The 16,711-nt window shown below is 46.2% G+C and overlaps 1 protein-coding gene across 1 annotated transcript in view; it reads right to left on the minus strand.

Annotated features, from left to right (window-relative positions):
• NOC2L (NOC2 like nucleolar associated transcriptional repressor) overlaps positions 1 to 16,690 on the minus strand; it is a 51,188-nt gene extending 34,498 nt beyond the window's left edge. The window contains exons 1-11 of the mRNA XM_063353929.1: positions 16,375 to 16,690; positions 15,981 to 16,166; positions 14,947 to 15,115; positions 14,312 to 14,422; positions 13,548 to 13,668; positions 12,869 to 12,959; positions 12,005 to 12,083; positions 10,187 to 10,297; positions 8,285 to 8,398; positions 7,406 to 7,594; positions 5,320 to 5,459 (exon numbers count right to left, since the gene is read on the minus strand). Of these exons, the coding sequence (XP_063209999.1) occupies positions 5,320 to 5,459; positions 7,406 to 7,594; positions 8,285 to 8,398; positions 10,187 to 10,297; positions 12,005 to 12,083; positions 12,869 to 12,959; positions 13,548 to 13,668; positions 14,312 to 14,422; positions 14,947 to 15,115; positions 15,981 to 16,166; positions 16,375 to 16,394 (1,331 nt within the window). The 5' untranslated portion in view covers positions 16,395 to 16,690. The remainder of the gene's footprint in view (positions 1 to 5,319; positions 5,460 to 7,405; positions 7,595 to 8,284; positions 8,399 to 10,186; positions 10,298 to 12,004; positions 12,084 to 12,868; positions 12,960 to 13,547; positions 13,669 to 14,311; positions 14,423 to 14,946; positions 15,116 to 15,980; positions 16,167 to 16,374) is intronic.
• Positions 16,691 to 16,711: the final 21 nt, after the last annotated feature.

A 16,711-nucleotide genomic window follows, 5' to 3' on the forward strand; every position in this document is an offset into this window, starting at 1 on the left:
GAAAGCATATTAGGCCAAGTTTATAGAGGAACTGCACCTGTGGCCTTCAGTGACACTTGAGAGCCCTTCCTATTCTACAAAAGATGGGCAGCTTTAGTATTGCACAGCAAACTGCTTGAGCTGCTGAAGCTATCCCATAGTTGGAAATAAAAAAAGTCACACACATGAAAGCTGTAACACTAACACACAAATTCCTGCAACCAAAGTGCTAGGTTTCCAGCTTCTACTGGGAGAAAGCGCTACAAGACAAGAGCTTTGCAGACGAAGTTTATCACCGAAGCTGTTTAGTCACATTCAACACTTTTGGCTCTCATGGTCCCAGCACAGGTAGGTATGCAAGAAAAAGTGGCAGGAACCAGCAGTAAAATGCCCACCTAAAGCAGCAAGTTTGACCAAGAAAGGGCTCCCCCAGCATACCAGTGGCACTACAAGGAGGAAGATATTTCCCTCTGCGTACCCACAGAATTCATGCTGTCACCTGAACAGTGATCCCCTTAGTGTGGAGTGTCCCTGAGGTAGGAGGGGCTGGACTAGCAGTGACCAGCGTATCAGAAAGGACAGTGTGGGAATGAGAGTGACCTCTCACAGCCAAATCTGCTCAGCTCTCTCCAACCCAGAGGAGCACCTGAGCTATTCCCATCTCCTTTGGAGAGGCAACACGTACATTTGAACACCCAGTAATCGCCACGGAGGGGAAGAGGCCAGACTTTCTTTGACCCACCCTTCAAACCGTTACACGCTCAGGTATTAAGAAAGGAGTAGAGCCAAATCTCCTTGTAAGGTTGGGACTGAGAAGGGTCAGCTCCCCCAGAGCCACATAAACCAGCAGCAGAGGGAAGAATGCAGAGCTATCCCTAAAAGGCACCAGCCCTCATTACCGTGCCACTCCAGAAACCTCTCACTCTGAATGACCTGTACTTGAAGACATGGATGCTTCCAGCATTAACAAGGATTTTTTTATTTAAAAAATAAAAACCAAAAAAACCCCACAGTTCCCAGACAACAGGCTCAAGTCTGATAAATGAACCCCTCCCCTCTCCAAAGAGCTTGCTGAGCAATCCGGGAGAGCAAAAATATGCTTGACCAGGCACCATAAATCACCTGCATCTTCCCCCCTCCAAATAGTGAAATAATTATCATTGGATCCATTATAGAAATAAATCTACTTTGCACCCCTGATCTGGCACCGCTGGAGATGACGAAAGCCATTCCCAGGAATTAATTGATCGAGGAATAAACCTGTTAAGTGTATAGATTTACTGTAAACCAAGACCATTAATTTTAGAGTGCGTGGCGATGCAACAATCTGCTCAACTTTGCGATGGCTGGATGCACAGGGAATACAAAACACAGCTGGGTCCCAGCTCTGCCGAGGAACGTCCAACTGACTAGTCACTGCAGGGTGCAGCCAGGGGGGTCCAAACTGCCTCACATTTCATCTCAGCAGCGAGTGCTCTCATGTCTTACCACTACTAGCTCTTGGAATGCCTGCTGTACTTCTCTCACGCAGCCAGGGCACAGGCTGTGGTATAGAGAATAGCCTAAAGACTTCTCAAGGCTTATTTTTACTCACTACAGCTCCTTGTGTTATACTGCTAGGTGACCATGATCTTCCTCTGGCTAGAGAGGACAGAGAACGCTTCGTTTGACATCAGCCTCCACCCCACCAGGACAGGTCACCAAGGGAAGGTGCTCAGGGATGCCAAGGTTGTGCTTCCTTCTCCATGAAGGACACCGTACCTGCTTTCTCCCCTGCACATGCTGAAAGGCCGGAACCCAAAACTTACCAGGCACCAAAAATCCTCATTTAACTATAAACCAGGGAAGAACTTCATTTTTATAGCTTGGACTGGAAGCAAGGTAGAAATCCAAGCAGACACAGTCAGAAAAACACTATGGGATGAGGGGAAAAGGGATAACAGAACAGGAGCTTCTGCAACAACTGCAAAAAGCCCCAACCATGACCTCAGACAAATGCAAGCACACAGGTCAAAAGGAGGAACTCAGGGACCATGGAGACAGAGAAAAAGCACAATGCAGAGAAAGGAAGGGGGAAAATAATCTCCTGCACATTCTACTATCTCTGCAATACCTACAACACTGCTCCATTGGTCAAACTAACTGCAATCTTTCCACTGCTTGTGAGAACAGCCTCACTCATTATTACATGGCAATTCCACGAGCAAACTCAGCAATGAGGCTCTTCCCAGCATTACAAAAGTCAGAAACCATCAATTCCAGCACTTCTCCATTTGCTAGTCCACATTCTCTGGACCACATCTTGAGCACAGGCAACTTCTAGACACACATGGAGTCCATTGCTGTAATATGTATTATTAAAAATAGTTTCAATGCATTTTGTATGCTGGAAAGCAAGAAGAGGGAGCAAGAAAATTAGGGAGCTAATTTTGATTTTAGCAGGCAACCCTCTTCTGGGAGTTATGTTGTTTAATTACTTCTCAAATTCTGCCCTGATCCCCACCCAGAGCAAAAAGCCTGTGATGGATGGCAGTTTCTCCCCATTGCCCTCAGGTAAGAGGCCAGGGTGGCATGAGGAGCAGTCCATGTCCCACAGACAGACAGACACCCGCTCACCGCCCTTTTGCTGGAGCCAGGCGCCACCTCCCGGTACAAAAGGCACTGGGGAAAGAAAGGGGTGTCCCCTCCAAGCACTACCACCCTCCGCCCCACGGCACACCACCACATCAGGAGCAGAAGGGCAAGAAGGTCTTCCAGATGTTGCACAGCATTCTGTCCCACCACCTGCTCACACACCTCTCGAAGCTGAGCTGCCCAGAGAAGCAAACAGAGGGGCCCAGCTCGCTCACACCATCTCCACCAGAAAGCTTGGTGGCAGCAGGCAAATACTAAGCAGCCCCCAGGCAGATTCACACCCCTCAACACGCCTTCCAGAATTGCATAACATGGTACAGGAAGGAAAAAAAAACACCCTTGACCTGCAGGCTAGATTATTTTATCCTCTCACCTCAAACATAAACAATCCATAACACCCAGTTGGTACGGACACCAAGGGATGTGGCCCAGAGACCGATTCTCACGAGTGCCAGTTTGGACAGCACAGCCACCAACACTGAGAAGAGGCTGCCGTGCTCAGGAAGGAGCTGCAGGGATCCTGGATATAGGCTGAAGCCCGTGGAGCCACATCATTCCCGTATCTGCTACCCTACCTCCCCCCTTTTTATATCCCAGACACTGCCTTGGCTCAGTACGGAAGCCAGGGTGGGATCTACTTCTATTTTCCCCACCCTAGAACCCATCTGTCAGGTTCCCAAGTCTTTGAAGCCTTGTCAGACGGTAACCGTACTTCACGCCAAGAAGCCCTGTCCGTCACAGATGCTAAAAAATTCTATTTACTGCTCTTGCTGAGACTCACCCGATTCACCTCTCCTTAGCCGCAGATAGCTGATTTATCTGCCTGGACAGGTAGAAAACTGCTTAGATTAGTCCACAGGACAACTAAAGCTTTCCAACGGCAGCGGGAAGCAGCCTGTGCACATGGGGGATGGGAAGAGGGATGTATGCACGCTCTAACGATCGTTTAAATCTGCTTATCTTCATCACCACTTGGGAGTTTTTTCAAGACCAGGCGGGTGGCATTTTAAAGCTGAGAATCTGGTTAACAGAGCTAACAGGATTTCAAAGATCACCAGAGATTCAGAAACTCCCTCAATGCTCATTATTAACAGCCATTTCAAAGCACAAAAACTGCATATATAAACTGATGGGGAAAAAAAAAAAAAGAAATTCTCAGCAGAGACATACTAAAAACAATAAATATGTCCTAGTTTTTCAAATTCTAACAAATATTCTCAAAAAAAATGCATCTAACTGTATTTACAGAGCTAGAGATGAGGATTTGGTTCTGCACTGTGGCACTGTCAGGTCCTGAGCAAGTCAGTGCATTTTTTCCTTGCCGCTGTGTACACAATCAGGAGGATAATTTGTTCAGGCTAGTCAGGTTGCGACTTCTGTGGAGCAGAGAGCCATCACCTACCCTGCACACTACCTCAAAGTAGAGCCATAGTACTGCAGAGCTACTGCACAACATACAGCTGCTGGCTGGGATAAGAGTTCATCTCCCCTTGGTCTCCGATTGCCCACGCACTGACACACTGGGATTTCATAACAACCACTGGGAGAAATTTCACCGTGGTTCAACTCCACTAACGGAACTGGTGGAGTTCAGCATGCTTAAATGCAGACCACTATACCTGGCTCATGCTCTGGAAGTGAGGGAAAAACCAACCCTAAACCCCTAAAACAAACAAAATCCACAACAACACACAAATGAGAATAGCTTTCATACTGCCAAAGTACCTGAGCAGCTCTTACTACTGGTGTGCTGATTTTAAGAAAAAAAATAAATTATAAAATTCTAAATGCACTTAGATTCCAAAACCAAGTCCCCATCTCCTGCCTCATTTTTTTTCCAAATAGCTCAGCTCTGAGACAGACATACAAAGCATGCTTGCACTTGGACGGTTCTCCTTGGAAATATCGAGCCAGCTATAACCTCTTGGAAAGAACGCTCAGCACTACAGAAATACTACCTAGTGCTGCAACTGCTCTACACATGACAAAGCATTCTGATGGATGTTAAAAGATTAAGCTTCCCTACTTGGGCTAGTTCTTCATATGAATGCTTGGGGACAACTCTGTTATTTTAAACTTTCCTTCAGAAAAAGAGGACACTACCTAGAGAACGTCTTCTTGGAGATACAGTTCTCCAGCCACAGAGGTAATCATGTACTTTTTAGCACCAAAATTAACTGCATTGCTTTGGGTCTCCCCCAGATGATAGCAAAAAGTGTTAGCATTATTCAGAAGTGTGCCCAGACCACATAAACACTGCAAATATTCTGGAGCGTAAAGGAAGAAGAATTTCACGGCATTTTCCATTCTCACTGCTGGGCATCACTTACTTAGCTACTTTTCAGATTAGCCCAGAAATGGCTGCAGTCTGACACCAGGTCACAGCTTGATTGGTCCTCCTTCAACATGGGAGCTCACAGAAGGATTTGAACTGGGCACCAAATCTGGCAGAACTGAAATTCCTGATACAGAGACTTTAGTGGCAGTGTAGGTTATTCTTCCCTAGGCTTTCTCACCACCTAAACATACAGGTGCCCACAACACATCTTCAGCTGCAATACTTCAATCAAAAGCAGCTCTCAAATTCCTTACAACACAAGGTTAAACTCAAACCACATAATGGCAACACCCACTTAGTAACTCCTCTGCTACATCAAGCAACAGAAAGAAGTACAGCCAAAAGAAGAAAAAAAAAGTCCTACTTACTTTATACAGCCAATGATGACCTGCGTCAAAGGATAGATCAACGGCTCCATGACCTCACTGGGATAGATTGTGCTGAGAACCCGACACCAGAAATACAGGCAGTGGATATACTGCCAGTTATAAACAGACTGGAAATTCTCCTGCAGAAAAGGGGAAAAAAACAGCACAAACTTGAAAATGTGGCATTTGAGAGAAGTTCTCTCTGGTTTCTCTACAGGACTTATTTTATCTAGTACTCTCCAACAGGACCTTGTGTACTGTTTAGAGAGCAATAACTAATGTTCTAGCTGTCACTTTGATGCCAGTGGCTGACCCACCATCCAGCAAGTTGTTACGTAGCAGCTTGCCCTTCCCACTCGAGGCTTCCCTTCCCTCAGCTGTATTAATCAAACCCCCCTAACCACCAACCCACTAACTCTGAAAGGCAGCATCAGTGCTCATTTTAAAGATGTTCCTACAAACATTCACTGTCAAAGCAAGGACCAAATGATCAACCCAGCACTCCCCCCTGCTTTTGGAAAAGACACTACGCAGGACAGTTTCATTTTTCTCAATTGTAGAGTACAAAATGACAGACAGCAGAGCTAAGAACAAACTTCCAGCTCTGTTTCTCAGACAAGTCTTTATGGTTACCAGCAAAAACCAATGCAACGCGCCAGCAGCGTGCCTGACATGGAATGACACACTGAATCAGCACGTCAGGCTGGCTCAGTAGTAGGGGTAGGTGTGGGTCAGGTCTTGCACCAATCCAAGAGACACGGTTTTCAAGAATGTTTGGGAAAGCCCTGACTCCCCCCCAGCCCCGCCACGTGCTTAAGCAGCCCATAGTGCCAGGTCAAATAAAAGCCCAGAGGAGCGCAGGAGCCCCTTAAGGATACCCTTTCTAAGGAGTTCCGCAGGCCCACGTATTCCCCAGAATTGCACCAGGCACTCAGGAGACTGCACTTAACAAGGTGCCTCAGCTCCAATGTGTGTTTGTTTCAGATGGACTTTCAAAGCCCAGGTCACCTCCTCTTTTGTGTGGATGAAGCAAGATGTTTAAGTCCCAAAACAAGGACAGAAGCCCTCAACTGCAGCCACTGGACCGAACTTTGCAGTAGAGATATAAACCGCAGCTGGCAATGGTAGAGCTCTCCCAGATCTCACCAGGTCACCGAGACGTACCAAGCAGCTCTGTTCTCAGCTTCTCTGGCACAGAACAGATAAGCAATCTGCTCCTATAATCACCTTCCACAACCACCCACTGCTCTATTTAAATTAATTGGCTTATTGCTTGGATTTGTACATTTTGGTTGTGCTGTTGTATTTAAAGTTCCTACAACCCTCCCCAGCTGTGAAATCAAGTGGATTTAGTTCTTGTCTGGGCCAGGACTGAGGGTGTAAGAAGCCAATGCAATCCAATTAGGGCATATGCAGCCCAGACTTCATTTATCTCTGCTCATTTATCCCCATGTCTGAACAGCCAGGAGATTTAACTGGTCACCAATCCTGCAATGTTTGGGAGCAGCTGAACAATTCATTTATAGGGGTCTGTTTTGCTAAACACAACTAAAGCCAGGATTACCAATCTGACTCAGATTTCCGAGGTCAGACTGGAGGTGGCTGAAATCAGGGCTGCTCCCAAAAGGTCTGAGCTGCTTTGTTCAATTAAGTCCTTTAAATAGTATGGACTTCACTGGAAAGATGCACGCACCAGGGTGGTTCCTAATCTTCTTTACCATGAGGTTTTGCGACAGAGGCTGCAAACAGCAGCTTCACAGAGTGGAAAAAGGGTGCCCAAGGCAGAAGATGGAACATGCATCGCAAACTCTTGCAAGTTGGGGAGAGAAGAGTGACTTCAACCCCGCAGTTGTCTTTCCTTATTCCTTGATGAAATTCTAAACTAACACAGGCAACTACGGGGTGATCTCCAAAGCTCCCAGCCCCTGGCAAAAAATTGCTCAGCACGTTATGAAATGGGTCAGACACAAATACTGACACTTTAGAGACATTACCAAAAGCCTGAAGGGGCTACTGTAGTTTTCCCTCTCTCCACACATTCCCCCCCAAAGGAGGGTACACTCCTTCCACGCTGACGGGTACCTACCTTCTTCTTTATCGTCATCGCACTGCGCAAGTGGATGGCAAGCTGACGGATGTAGATGAAGGCATGCTGGTAAGAGGTGTGTGTGTCCACAGCATACATCTCTGTCAGTGTGCGCTGCATGAAATTGATCATGGGCAGGACATTGGGAGAGGTGAATCTGGAATTCTTCACAAATGCGATGTACATTTGCTGTGCAGGAAAGAGGACACGATATAACCACAGAAAACAGTACAAAAACATTCTTTCATTAACCTTCTCCAGCCAGGTATGTCCAAACCCGGGTGAAGCTTTAGTTTTATAAGACAAGTCACTTCACAGGTATATGCAAAAATAATAAACCAGCCTGCTCCTTTTTCAGGGGAGATGGAACAAGAGTCAGAATCTCTTTGCACCCTTACATTTTTTAGCACAGCACTTGGAGATGCCCCTGCCATTCCTTATCTGTGAGAGGAACTGTGACACAGCTTTGAGCCATACACGCTTACGGTTGGTCACAGTTCTCTTTCTGTAACAGTGGTACCCAAGCAAACTACACTTGGGAACCTTGGCTATTAGCTGAGAGATCCGAGCAGCTCAGTAGCACTGAGTAGCACATCAGCACTTGAGGAAAGCCCACAAGATTTGGAAGATAAGCATTCATCCAGTAGACAGATGAGTACCAGAGGCCTTCCCTGCTAAGGACCTGTGTGCCTCTGGTAGTAAGGGCAGTTGTAGGAAGAAGGATATCACTGACTTAACACAGAATTTCTTCCCCGTTTAATTTTCTGGAGGTAGCCAGCACTATCTCCAGCACCAGCCCCAACTAACAGCCTACAGCTCATGCTCTAAGGTATAACATGAGAAAGAAAAGCTGTGGAGTGTGGCAAGTACCAGCCTTACCTTAAGCAATGGACTCAGGTACACCTCTTTCTTGTAGCGGCAGATCTTGTTCAGCACAAGGAAGGCCAGTACTCTCACTGTTTCCTCACCTGTGCTCCACAAATTAATTGTTTGCTGGAATGGAAAATAAAAAGATATAGATAAGTGAATGAACAGAGAGCACCTTCCTGGTTACAGACAGGCCTGAGCTTCCCTCCTTCACATCAAAAAACCAAGCGAGGAGGACGATGGTACAAAGATGGCAGGCTGTATTGTCACAGAATCCATCACAACAGCACTGGCAGCCATTCTGTCCTCATACTCTAGCTGCGAGACCACTCAAAAGGCAAGGAAACTGTCCAAAACCAGCATCTCTGAAAAATACATGCACTTTTATTCATGTGCCTACATACACATTTAAGCTTCTGAACATAGGCACCAGCCTGTGCATACAACTATCTCCTAGGCTTGGAAAACTTCCTCATCATCCCCGAGACAGCAACGCAACACCACACTAGATTACATGTGTGGCCAATACATCTTCCAGCCCAGCAAAAAAAAAAAAAAAATAATTTTTACACCTAACACTGAATTCTGCAGAATACAACTATACTGCAATTACACTCCAGTTATCGCCACAAACACCAAATTCTAGTTTCTCAAAGAATGCTATTACAGATGCACTTGTCTCTGGAGAGCGAACATCAGGGTTTGATTTATGAATTTATCACAGTTTTTTTTCCCCTCTGGGCAAGTAAGTTAAATTCCTGAGATACATCTCCTGGTGGTAGTTCTGACTTAATTCCAGCTCCCTGGACATTCACTGTATTAATACAAAGGACAGAGCAGCAGCAGGGTTTGGAGCCAGAGACAAGACCCGCGTCAGGCAGCACTTCTGCTGAGACATATCCTTAGTCACCCTGGTACACAAATGATGACGAACACCCAGTGCATCATAAAAATACCTACACCAGCTGGAGAGGGGTAGGTTAGTCTGTGCAGAGCTCTGGACTAACAGACAGCCCGTCATCGACATGTAAAGTCATTATGATGAGTTTTACCCATCTCTGCATTGCATAAAGCAATCATTCATTGGTCTCCCTCAAGTTCTTGAGAGGCAAACGAACAGATTTTGTTCTTCCCAGGCCTGCCTGCATTCACCTGTTCAGATTATAGATTCACTCGGACATGGCTGGCTCTGTCAGGATGCATCTGGTACAGCAGGACCACAATCACAGCTGATTTCTCCAAGAACTGGTTACCTTACCTCCACTAATGAACTCTAGAGGAAACCAGAAAGATTCCAGCTACAGAGCTGAAAGAGCCTACTCAAAAATCCCAGACTGCTACACCTTCAGATATGAGGCGTAACAGCCTCCCATCACTGTATACCAGTTATCTTTATCATCAAAGGGTTCCCAGCCTCATTTAAATGTTGTGTTGCAGCTTTCCATTTAAATGTCACCCTGTTGCCCTATCCCGCTCCTCCACGCCTCCTTTGTTGTTCTTAAGTGCTCAGCAGTTGTGACTAAGTTTCTGCAAAAATATTCCACCCCCAGCTCTTGAGAGTGAAATACCATCACAGACGTACACACAGACTCAGCACTCAGGCAGCAAATTACTCCATCTGTGATGAGGAAGCAGACAGCTTCCCCGGAACACCTCCATCTCACTTTGCATGGGGATTAGCAGCAGCTACACACAGAGCCACATGCCCACTCTCCTCAGTGTGACAGCACTTCATGGTACCTAGAGGGCCTGTAAGAGAACGCGTCCTTTCCAGGACCAAAGGAAAAGCAAGGGAAGAGGAGTACAAGAGACTGAACTGTCATGGGATCCAGCCCAAATACCATGAGATGCTCATCTGAAGGGGTAAAGAAAGTACCTCAGATTCAAACAACATATCATAGCATGTCACCTTACCTTGAGAAGTGCACGGCACTGCTTGGGAAAGGACAAATAATAAGGCACTATGGAGTTGACATGCTGAAGGACTGCAACACCAACTGAGGCTTCTGTTAAGCAAGACAGGAGCTACAAAGGAAAAACAAAACACAATCCCATTTAGTGTGTAGTCCTCATCACTTCTTCCTTTATCATCTGTATTTGGCTGTTCCCAAGTGTTTTTGTGTTACCAAAACACTGGAAGAACAGCCTTCCCTAGAAAGAAGCTCAAACAAACCGCCAAAAACCATATCGGGAAAGGAGCAGGCACATGGCAGGTTAGATAACTCCCCTGAAAGTACATCATCCTGAAAAAATGTGAGCTCAGGCTACTGGGCTTAAATGGCTAATGGCACCTGAGCTCATCACGTAAAACCTCATTTGTGTGTACTGCAAAAGCTAAGTCTACACACAGTTTAAGACTTCTCGTAGACAGCACGACACCAATGCCTCTGTCATCTCACTACAAATGATCAAAGCACAATGAAGACACTTTCAGTCTACACAAGGCACGGAAACAGACCATCTGGGCTGACTGGCTGGATTTCACTGGGATTTCTTTAATGGGAAGCTAGAATACTACTGGGTATCAAGGGGTTAACTCCAACTCAAGGAAAAGGTGAGACAAACTATTTAAGAAGCAACATTTTGGTATTTCCAGGTTGTTCAGCTCAGTTCACCTGGAGACAAACCCAGAGACATTTGTGGTTTCTAATTTGAAGACAAAGCTCAAAGTCATTTCAATTTGAGAGAGATTCTGCCTGATGCAGTGCCCCCTCTTGCCTGCAATCCCAGTTGCTGGAAGCAGAAGCATTTTTTCTTCTTTTAACTTTCCTCCTCATTCTTCTCCTTACACTGCAAAGATTCTGGTCCCTCACACACCAATAGGAAAAAAGAAGATATTTTTCAGAAACTACTATGCCAGAAAGACAGGATAGTAAAGCCTGGGACTGAGGGCACTCAGAAGTAAGCACAGGACCAGGGATTACTTCAATGGGACTGCACTGCCAGCTTTTCCTTCTCTACTGCAATCTTTAGCTCTGCTGCTGGCAAGAGGCACCACGACTTGAGAAAAAAAGCTCTACTGATCAAAATGCTTTTTCTGCTAAGTCATTCTGCCAGCTTACAGCTAAGAGACATCAGCAGTTTCTTTCTCTTTCCTTATATACCCTTCCCTCAGCTTCTGAAGAATGAGTATTTCCATGTTGTTCTTTTAATATTCCAGATTTGGGAATACATGATGAAGCAATCTCAAAAAAAAATAATTAACCAGGGACAGGAGTTTCTTTCATAAATAATCCATGAATTGTCTCTGAAACACCAGACATCTGCAACTTTGGATGGATGGGATATCCTAGTAGGATGGAGCATAATCATGCTTGGAGATGTCATACATGAGGAGCTGAGGCTGTCAACGTAACATCTTAGTATTTACTATAAGAAGCAAGATCATAGTGCCAAAAATTGAATTAAAGATGCAGAATGCAGGAGCACAGCACTGCAAACTACTTTAAAGCCCACTAAATATTAATTTTTCAGACAAATTAAGACAGAAAGAACTGCCAGAATGTTAACTCAGCCCTTCGTTACAGGCTACCTATTTTGAGCGAACCATCCTATGGACCTCTAAATTGTTAGTTAGACCAACTACTTTCAAAACAAGACAAGGAACTAGGCGGACACACAAATCTGATGCCCAAGTCTTTGAGACTGCCTCATTCCAAAATACACTGAACAAAAGCCCAGCAATGCACAGACTGATGATCCCAGAAACACAAACATGCTGAAAGTTCTTACTTGTACAGTACAGCTGAGGTACGCTTTTATGTCCAGTCGCAGCTTGCTCCAAAGTGGGCTGGTGGAAGGGAGGACCATTCTGGAAACGAGCAAAAGTCAGGTTTAGCTTTAAAAAAAAAAAACCACGCCAAATAAATTTGATTTCAGCAGCACAAAGAATAGCCTGTTCACTTCCTTGATATTGCTAGCGAGTAAAGACAACCACTAGCAAAGCAAGAAATAAAAGAAGTAACAATTTTATCATGGGTGAAAAGTAGTAATTCCACTCTGTGAAGACTGCCTGAAGAACAGTATTAGAAAATTCAATTCAAAGAGCTTCACAGCAGCGTACCCAGATCTCTGGAAGTGTGATACAGGAGACCTGAATCCCTCACACTGATATTATCATCTAGTCAGGCATTCTGCAGCCACTGCCTGAGAACAGAGCAGGCTGGTTTGTAGCGAGGAAGTCTGTTTTGGGGATCAAACTAGTTGTGAGACATTTGCTCTATCTATTCCAAACTTTGGACACTGCACTGGAAGTAGTGCTCCCAGGCCACGCCAAAATTCAGACACGGCCTGTACAAGTCAGGCCTGGGGAGGAAAGAGGCGGGTATTTACACAAAGAACTGGAATTTACTTCTCAGACTAGGCACCGCTGTCAACAAGGAATCTAGAGTTTAGTTCAGCCCTAGTTTTACAGAGGACACACTTCTGGGGAAGAAAGGAACAACCTAGCTAAGACAACTGTGAGTATCATCAGGCAACTTTGACGGTGTTTGGGAAGAGCTGACATCTTTTCTTAGCTTCACAGCCAGACTGCAGTTCTGAAAAACCCCAGTCAGCTTTCTCTCACCTGCAGTTCCCAAATCTTCTCAGACTTACTTTAGTTTGTTCTTTGGGGGTTTCAGAAGAAGCAGCTTCTGCACACAGCTGAAGAGGTCCCGGACACAGAAGGACACAAGGGCATTGAACACTAGTTAAAAAAAAAGTCAGTAAAACATTTGTAAATAATTTTCCATATATTCCTGTTTTCTCACCTAATCTGAAGAGAGCTCCCCAAGGAACTGAAGCCAGTAATTCCCATAGCAGAACTGTTGCATTTACACGAGCTTCCAGAAAACATCAGTTTGTCTTACCTTAGAATTTTTAATCTAAACAGCAAGATTACAAGTGACAGCTTTCTGGCACAGGGGCCATCTCTTTGCTCTCTCAGTAAACAGTACCAAGCACAAAAGCAGCCTGAACCATGACTGCAAACATATAAACAGTACCTAGCTTCAACTTCACTCTAAGTAGTCCAGTGAATGAAGCACGGTACTTTCCTCAGCAGTCTGCAAGCCCAGCTGCTCCAGGCATGCACACCGAGAGGTATACTTACTGGGACACCAGAAGAGATACCACTGCACAGACTCACCACCAGGAAGAAGATAAGCTACTTAAGCGAAATGAAGCCTACGAAAGGGTAAGTTGACTCCTGCCAGGACTTATCCCCCCTCTCTTCCAACAGCTAAATCTTCCCTACGAAAACCCTTCTCTCACAGGAGTATGGTGACCAACTCACCTGCAGCATCGATGATTTGATATTTGCTAGGATCAGCCCCACCATTATCTCCTTTGGTGGTTGCTACAGCTGCTTTAAAGGCTTGAGTGATTTCATGGAAAAGTTTTGGTGTTGGCCTTCTCTGGGGAAAGAACAAAAAGGATTGCTGAGGAGAAAGAGCAAGGAATATTCTGAAACTCTGAAGCACTCTACTGGGACAAGAGTACTGGAATTCATTGTAACTTTGATTGCAAAAATAGCTCCATCCTCTAACACAAAGGAAAAGTGTCAAGAAAGTACTAACAAATGCTAGTGGCCTTCACTTGCTCTAAAATGGGTTTCTAGGGCTTTTAATTGGTTGGGGGTGGAGAAGCAATAATCAGCTGCAAGCAATTATCCAATTTGACCTTTCCCTCCCCCTCTTAGTCAGAAGCAGCAAGCCATTTCATCACTACTCAAAACATGACTAAAAAAGTTCTTGGAGCTGCCAAAGGCACACTGCTTAGTAACACGATGAAAAATCATAAGTTAACCATTCTGAGCCACACAAGTTTCTCTAGCTTCTCCCTTAGTTGAAGTGCAAGTACTCTAATCTTGCAGCCCAAGCAAAAATTGCAAAGACAAGTCATGCTGAAGTAACAAGAGCACGCAGGACATACATCTTCTCTGTAGATTTTTGTGAAAGATGAACAAATGGAAAGTTGGTCTTTTAGAGGCAGTGACACATGCAGAGGAACATTTAAATGAGAACACTCAAGTGCCTTTTATTCCAACTCCCTGCTCACCTCTGCAGCTTTTTTCCATTCTTCAACCATTTTCAAGCTCACAGGGATCAAAGAAACTTTCTTCCGTTTCACTGTTTCCTGTTCTTCTTCTTCATCTTCATCACTTGCTTCCTAGAGAAGTCAGTACCAAGACTGAGAAAAGGCTTATACACTTCTGGCCCCACCTCTTTTGCTGAGCAGCTACTGAAGAGGAAAGGCAGGCATAGTGAATTCTACTACTGCTTTACACAAAGTGCTGATAACAGCATTAATAAAGTTACAGGTATTACAAATTCAAAAAAAGCTACTTAAGCCCTGCAGCTTTGCTACATAAATACAATGTGCAATAATGTAAAACATGAAGGATAAAGCATATCACTTGAGGCAAAACATACTCTCGTTAGGAAAGGAGACACAAAACCAAAGCCACAGAGATACTCTAAGGCTGTGCTTTCACCATCTTTAACAAACCCCTCATGCTCAGTTCAAATGCACAGCTGATTTCCGGATTACAAGCCTGTACACCTGCGGATAATCTTTGGGGAAGCTCCTCCCCAATCATCTATGCCACTATAAGTCTTGCACTAAAACTCAAACACTTAACATGTAAGTAATTAAAATCACTGATTTCAGCACTCTAAAGTAGGCCCTAGTACCTCCAGCTTATCAGGTGGTATGTGCAACGCCTCCTCCTCATCGGAGCTGTCTGAAGCATCAAAATCCAGTAGTGTACGATCATTTTCCTCCAAAAACTTATAAAATTCAGGGTCTTTGTCCTTCAGCCGGGAGAGCTGATCTTTATGTTCAGATGCTTTTCCCTTCTTCCTGGTAGATAAGAATTAACATGCATTTATTCATCACTCAAACTTCTGCTGATGCTGTAAGAAAAGTAAGCAGCTTCTGGGCACTAAAGCACACCTGGGGCTAATCTGAATGGTGATGGATTTACCAGGGCTGTGGCCACAGTTCTGTATCCCATTTAACACCTGGTGTTCTAGAGGTCTTACAAAAGGTTCTTTTCATTCAGCATTAAGAAATCCTGATAGCAAACTAGCAGGTTGTATTGAGACACAGACCAGAGGTCATGAAAACATCTTGCAAAAACAAAAAAAAAAAATCTGTTTCTCAGGTTTGTTTTTTTAAAGTTAGTAAAGGTTGGAAGGGACCTTTGGAGATGATCTAGTCCAACCCCCTGCCAATGCAGGTTCACAAGATGTTGGTGGGATTCTAACTCCAAACCCTCTGGGCCACCAGCAAGTGGCCTGACCTCTTGGATACTTGCAAGCTGAAAGCAATACTGCCAGAGAAATCTGACAACAAAATCTCAGTAAAATCTTATCTGGTACTAAAGAATTGTTTTGACTTCTAATAATGATCAGCAGTGGCTAAGAACTACATAGTTTTCTATCTGCAGGTACTCCAGTGTCTTTCGGTAAGAGCAAACACACACAAACTGAGGAAAACCAACGTGAGCTTTGCCTGACTCCAATGTACCATGTAAAAGATTAAAAGCATATATCAGTTTTTCTCCACTACAGTTACTGAAGTGACACAGGTACAACGGAAAACCTGACTGTCGCGTACCTTGTAACCACGCTGTGGTCTCGAACCTTTTAGGTGGCTTTTTAGGTACCTCTGACCCAGCTGGTCCCAGAACTAGTCTTTTCCATCCCCAGCGGCTCGCCCTTACCTCCCCGCCGGTGGGGCCCGGAGCGGCTGCTTCGCCTTCCCATTCTGCTCCGCCTTCCCGCTGGGCCGCCGCTGCGCCGAGCCCTTGGCGGGCCTGGCGGCCTCCTCCTCCTCCTCCCAGCCGCCGTCAGCCTCCGACTCGGACCCGGCGGTGAGAAACTCGTCCAGGCTCAGCTCCGCCAGGCTCCTGGGGGCGGTGAGGAGAGATGTGGCCGCTCAGCAGGGAGCCGGGGCGGCAGCGCCCGGGCCTGCCCGCTCACGGCGGCCTTGTGGCCGGCAGCGCGGGGAGCTGACGAGCCGCACCCGGGCCGGCGGCACCCCGAGGGCCTCCCCGGCGGTACCGCAGCCCCTTCCCACAGCCATCCCGCTCCCACGCGCCCTCCGCCGCCGCTCACCTCTTGCCGGCGGCTGCCATGCTGCCTTCCTCGCCTCAGCGCGGCCGCCGCTTCCGCTCCCAGCGTGCAGCGCGGCGGGGCGGGGCGGGGCGCCGAGGCCCCGCCCCCCCCTCCCCGGTACCGGCGGCCGGGCCGCGGGGTGCCGGTGTCACGCGCCTATGTGTGTCCCCTCTCGTGTCCCCCCCCGCAGGGCCGGCCAACTGCCCAGTAACGGCGGGGAGAGCGCCCCTTCCCCCGCAGCCCCGCCACGCGGAATTTAACCGCGGGGGGGGGGGACACAAACCGCACCGCTGTGCCGTGCCGGTGGGCAGCTCCGCCGCGGGGTTATTCCGGGTGA

The sequence above is a fragment of the Chroicocephalus ridibundus genome, chromosome 16 (assembly GCF_963924245.1).
Source record: "Chroicocephalus ridibundus chromosome 16, bChrRid1.1, whole genome shotgun sequence".
NCBI classification, from domain to species: Eukaryota; Metazoa; Chordata; class Aves; order Charadriiformes; family Laridae; genus Chroicocephalus; species Chroicocephalus ridibundus.